Genomic DNA, 6,112 nt, shown 5'->3' on the forward strand with positions numbered 1-6,112 from the left:
CTTCTCTAGGAAAACGCTTTCCAGAGAAACCCGCACAACCAGAGGACTCGTTGCCTAAATCTAGCAAAACAGCATTAATTAATAATCACTGTGCATAATGACTATACTACCTTAAATAAATGTATGCAGGTGCTGGTTCGGTGTGTTCACACCAGCTGAACAAACGCCATGGTGCCTGCTCACGCGTATTAATTGATGTTACTGCTATTTTGGTTCGTGGCTAATTGTGCTAAACTTTATTTAAAGTTAGTCGTCGTCCGAATTATAGAACTAATCTTAGACAAAAAAAAATTAGAAAAAGTGTGTCAAGTTTGACAACAAACCAAACATAACATTAGTTCTTTTTAGTCACCCTTTTAGTAATTAGAGGACTGAACTTTAGTTCGAGGTTTTAGTAGCCCTATTTACTTCTTTAGGAATTAAAAGTGACTAGTTTAGTCACTTCAGACCAAACGAAGCCGGAGTATGCTTTGACCTTTTAGTACAAATAGAGATTGTGGGAATAAACATAGTTAGAATAAGCTGCAAAAAATGGCTACCCACCTTATTTTGAGGTACGAAAATAAGGCTATCTCGAGCAGATCATGAATGTGGCTACGCATGCGGAAATTGAGTAAAGAAATGGACATCGTTTAGCGTCCAGTAAATCATACGTGCAGTTGCGCAAACTCCACGTCTCCCTGAAACCGTAGAAACTGGTGTTTTATATAGTAGAGATAGTTAAATTAATATTTAAAATTGTACGCCGAGTAAAAATTTGGGGTCATCCCCGACGGGGACGGGTTCGGATGCTTTAAAATTGCATCCACGGTGCTATCACTGGTGAGTTTAGATAAACATCACATGTGCGATCACGAGCAATTTTTTTGCTTCACTCCCTGACAAGGGTTCGGATGCTTTAAAATTGCATCCATTCCTATAAAGAGCTAGGCCAGATGCTTTTTCACATTACGCATTCTCAAAGAAACAGCCCAATAAGAATTGAAGTTGATGAGGATCCTGCATTTGCAATTTACAGGCACACGAACATGCCGGCAACAATGGGGGCAGATTCTCTGACTAAAAATAACTGTCCATACATGACAACTGACAAGGGTCGGTAACAAAAACCCAATCAAGGCAGCCAAAGCCAAAACACCTGGGTGTGTGTCACCACCACCACGAGTCAAATGGCCTCGCTATCCGAACCGCTCGCACATGTTTCCTGGATGCACAGACACAGTTCGCTAGCGAGTCTCTTCTAGAGATGGACGTGCAGCGTCCGCGGCGAACACGCTGCTACGTCCAATCACATCTGACGCGCTCCTCGTAAGCACAGCCGACATGTCCCAGTTCCCGCTTCGCCGGTCCCAGCTCGAGTGCCGCACCCTCACGTCAGTACCCCCGACCGCAGGGATCTGGGACTCCGAGCACGCCACAGCAGGTCTGGCACTGGCCGTGCCTTCCACCTCGCTGCTGCGACTGCGACGGCCTCCCGTTTCTGCATCGACGTCCTCGTAGTTGCGCCGCTGAGAGATCTTCAGAAGATCGGTACCAATTTCAAGATCGTCCTCAACTTTCGGCCGAGGCCCGCCGACCGGTTCCTCATCGACCTCCCTGCCGAAGCTAACCGTTGGAGGCCGCACTTCCTCTTGCGCGTAGGCCCGGAACTTGTGTTTAGAAGGTTTTGTCTTGCTGCAGAAGACTTGTAGAAAGTTATTCAGACATCCTTGGCTATAGATGTTAGGCCTGCTGTCTGATCTGTATCGGAAATTCTCGTACGTGGTCTGCAAAAAATCAGAGCGTCAGAACAGAAAACTGCAGAGTTGCTTCATTCATTATGAAACTAGTATCAAGGTTGGACACATAACCAAGCACTCTATGGATATAGATATAGACTTGTTGCCAAGGTGAGAATGATAGCAGTAAGCCCAGCAAGGTCGACATGCTGATGAATGGCACCACTGGGAGAAGATTTCTATTCTTAATTGCTATGAACTGGAAGGACAAGATCCAACCCGCCGAAGCAGAAGGGTTGCTGTCCAAGTGTTCATATGTGGAGGACGCAGTTGAGTCTGGGAAATGGTCGAATTTAGCTTCTCTTGGTGTTTCATGAAAGATATATGAGGGGCACGGAGTTTGTTTTATCCTTACTAGCTGGTTTTTCAATCTGTTTCCTGGGGTACTGACAGGAGGGTGTAATTCACCTGGATGCTGTAAACATTGTTTGTCTTGATTAAGGCAGGAGCTTGGCCCTATAACCCCCACCGCTACCACCACCACAAAAAGACTAGTAACCAAAATCCCAATTACATGGCGGAATATATGAAAAATGTGCCCTTTTGATTTTTAGAGCATACCTATAGAGTCTTTAAGTTGATAAACATCAAATGGTCAAACCAAAATAATGTCTTAATATTTTACATGGAACCAACTCAAAAATAATAGATACAGTTAAGCTAGTGGACATGAATTACCACAAGCATGTCCCGACACTTCTGGATAGTATTTGATTTTTCAAGTACATACTTTAAAAGAACTAGCATCATGAAGAAAATAAATTCTTGGTATAGAAAACAAATTAACTAATCAATCTCAAATTGAAGAAACTAACCTGGTTGGTGCTAATGAGGTACAAATGAAATCCAGTGAGTCCACCAACAAACCAGAGAGCAATGAAACAATATATCAGAAGCCCCAAAGAAGCGGGAGAGTGTTTGAAAGCCTTCCATACTGTTGGATAATCCTCATCCATGAGAAACTTGATGTACAAGGCTGACATTGCAAATACATAAATGCAGAGAAGAGTCGAGGAAGAAACAAACATGAAAAAGTACCGGTAATTGCGCTGCACATTGTAAAAGTGAGCCAGTAAAGATCAGGTTAAAAGAAGGCAATCAAGGAGAAACTGAAGAAAAAATTCCTACAGATTGTAAGAAATCATTCTTTCAACATGAAAGTTCTGAGGACCTCGCACTTAGAACTAAATATTTCAAGTAGCTGATCTTGTGTAATGGAGGGGATTTTAGTTGGATTACAGAATTCAACAGTTCTTTTGCCAGTGCATAACTTATAAAAACTATCATGGAAAACTAATACAACTGTAGTTCCTAGGATTTACTGCCAGTTATGCATATTTGAGAAACTGGTCAGGCTGGAATAAGGTCAGACTCCACCTAATAGAAACATAATCATGCACCTATGTTGAGAGTGCAAAAATAAGTACATAAACATGTTGCATGTCCACCTAGCAAACAACATTAAGTAAAGAAGCATGTCCCATGCCCACCAAAGGTTCACATTTATGTCAAGGAAATACAACAGTTATATGTCTGGTATACTAAGTAGGTGAACGTGTTAACTATGTCAAATGGTGGCAAGTGCATTACAATTACAATGCTACTACAATATGACTGTTTTTTCTTAACCTGTCTTATTTCTATGCTAAAGCTGAACTCAGAAGGAGACATTAGAGAGCACCACATCACACAGTTTCATCACTACTATTGGTATGCATATAACCTTAGTTAAGAAGGCCTGAAATTCTAGGTATGTGACACAATCCAACACCAAACAAAGCCCATATAAGAAAACTCATATAAGGCTATTCCAACCTCCCTCTGGCACTTATATACTATGCTTGCACAGCATTGAACCATTTGATTTGCATTCACTTACTTTTTTTGAGCCGTCAAGAGTACTTTTTAAAAAATAATGGAACAAGGTTCCAGCCTGTGTTCTAGAGTACTCGAAATATTTTAACTAAAAGCAGGCTGACTAGCATCACACCATATAAGAAAAGTGCAAAACGAAGCGAATGCATTTATAAGCAATAACCAGAGGAACAACAAATATTGTGTAACACTTCTCTTGTGTGTAGATATTCCAGGAATCTAGACATATTCATATGAAAAGTACATGCTTTTTTGACAGACATGTGAAATCAACATGTTCAGGGTCTATTTATGTTTGCTAGTTGATACAGCAACAAATCATAAAAAATACGCTAGATTACAGTAGAGAAATAGGACTATCTACCTGCCCAATGCATTGTCCAACCCAGGGGCAATGATGGTCAAAGCGCTCTACACAATTGTTGCATATCGAACAGTGTGAGCATCGAGGAGGCCGATAAATCATGCAGGTGTCACAATACTTCACTTTCACAGGCATCCCATTAACCAGTACTTCCTTTACACGGGGGAATTGTAGCCTCCCAGGCGTGCCCCCAGACAAAGCGTTGCCATAAGAAAACTCATCCTCCGGCGGGTGGGCTGCGCGGGGAACGATCCCAGGATCCTGCGCTGATGTAATCAAGAGCAGGACTAGCACCTACACAGAAGGAAAACAATGATCCGTGCTCAGCCAAGAGCATATCGCGAATGCTAACTGATCGATACCAGCAGGAATCAGCACACAGAACTCACATAAATCATAAACACTACAGCTACCGCAGGAATCGCATATCCAGCATTGTAAGCCGGGAAGTGGTGGCGAAGATGCCGAGCAACGAATCCGCAGAAGACCAATACCGGGGCCACAATGAGCGAAACAGACAGGATCAGTGACTTGGCGTCAGGTCCGAATATGAGCCTCCCACCAAAGAAGAATTTCTGCAGACAGCGAACGAACTACGTCAGAATGCAGTAGGGCCGCACATTGACAGTTCCACACACACACACACACACACACACACACAGGTTCACAGGACAGCAAACAAGATAACATGAGCCACGCATCCCACGCAATCTACTGTTCATGTTCGTGCCTGGAATCGCCGAGAACGATAAAGTATTAAACAGCACGCTGGCATAATAAGTACAGACCAGACGCGAACCAACTCTACCAAAACGACCCCGTACAGCAAGAAGCGGAAGCGGAATTCCCCACGAAAGAACCGAACAGTGCAACCCAGATTCCCGGTTCAAGAACTAATAAGATGAAGCGAGGGGGGCAGGGGAAAGAGAGGGCAGGATCTTTACATTGTTCCCTTTCCAAGCCTCATACACGCGCTGCGGGCGCGCCATGGGTGGGCGGGTGGTCCGGCTACGGCTCCGGTCAGCGCGGCCTCATCCGAGGCAGCGTCACCCAGCCCAGACCCGGCGGCGAGCAGGAAGGAGTCGACACGCGCACGAGGAAAGGGCGATTTTGAAAAAGGAAAAGCGGAGGAATCGTTGAGCCAGGGCAGAGGAAGCGGCGAGGCCGAGCACAGCAGGGAAAGGGAAGCAAACGCTGCTCGCGTCGCCTTTGTACGTGGTGGGACGGGGAGGTGAGGTGTAAAATGAAAAGCTTTTCTTTTTTAACGGAAAAAATGAGTAAGATATTACGAGATACAAGCTGGCAGCGGCGGCCGGACAAGAGGGGGACTCAGTTTCAGTGTTATTGCACATGACACCTTGTCTTTTAGGGAAATAAACAAATGCGCATGTATGTAAACAGTTACCCTTCTTTTAGCAAGGAAACGCTCATATCGTCAATCTTAGAAGATTATATTTTGACAATAATTAGCAAATATCTTCATACGTTACAACGGTAATTTGTTATGTCATACTCGTACTATTAATGAGCTAGCTATTTTCATAAAATTAAAATTTAAATAAGCTTAGCCCAAACATAACGGGTGCCTGAAGGATGCGGTGGCTAAAAGCCCGAGGTATCGGGGCGGGGGCTTAGGCTTAGGTCCTCATCAGGATTGAAGGGGCCTCTGCGACACCAGTTGTTCTATGTCTAGCCCCCTCTGTATTCTCTTTCTTTTTTCTGGATTGGGCGTGCTACGCGCTCTTCTACCAAGCCCTAGGCGCCGACAGAGCGAGGTTCGTTCCGTGCCTTTCTCGGATCCGGGCGGCTGCCCCAGCATGGCGTCGTTCCTCGATGGCATGAATGTGGTGCATCGGTCAACCCTAAGTTCCTAATGTTGTGATGTAGAAGATTCGACCTGCTGGCTGCTGCCAAACTGCGAGTTTGAGGAAGCCCCAAATTCCTTGGTGGGTCCTTTGTTCGCTTGGAGTTTTCGCCTCGAGGAGTTTGTCCAAAAGCGTTGTGGCGGCACGACGTTCTAGCTTGCTCGGGGAAATCGCGGTGAGCCAACCCCACTGTAGGTCAAGCGGCGGCAGCGGGCGCTAAACGCTATGGC

The 6,112-nt window shown here is 44.8% G+C and overlaps 1 protein-coding gene across 1 annotated transcript; it reads right to left on the reverse strand.

The window, feature by feature from the left end:
- Positions 1–957: 957 nt before the first annotated feature.
- Positions 958–5,153, reverse strand: LOC100283598 (uncharacterized). The gene is made up of 5 exons (NM_001371952.1): positions 4,962–5,153; positions 4,407–4,592; positions 4,018–4,311; positions 2,594–2,827; positions 958–1,766 (listed from the first exon to the last, which is right to left on the reverse strand). Exons 1-5 carry the CDS (start codon positions 5,004–5,006, stop codon positions 1,227–1,229), a joined length of 1,299 nt encoding a protein of 432 aa, NP_001358881.1. The 5' UTR covers positions 5,007–5,153; the 3' UTR covers positions 958–1,226.
- Between the last annotated feature and the right edge of the window lie 959 nt (positions 5,154–6,112).

The sequence above is a fragment of the Zea mays genome, chromosome 6, assembly GCF_902167145.1.
Source record: "Zea mays cultivar B73 chromosome 6, Zm-B73-REFERENCE-NAM-5.0, whole genome shotgun sequence".
NCBI lineage: Eukaryota > Viridiplantae > Streptophyta > Magnoliopsida > Poales > Poaceae > Zea > Zea mays.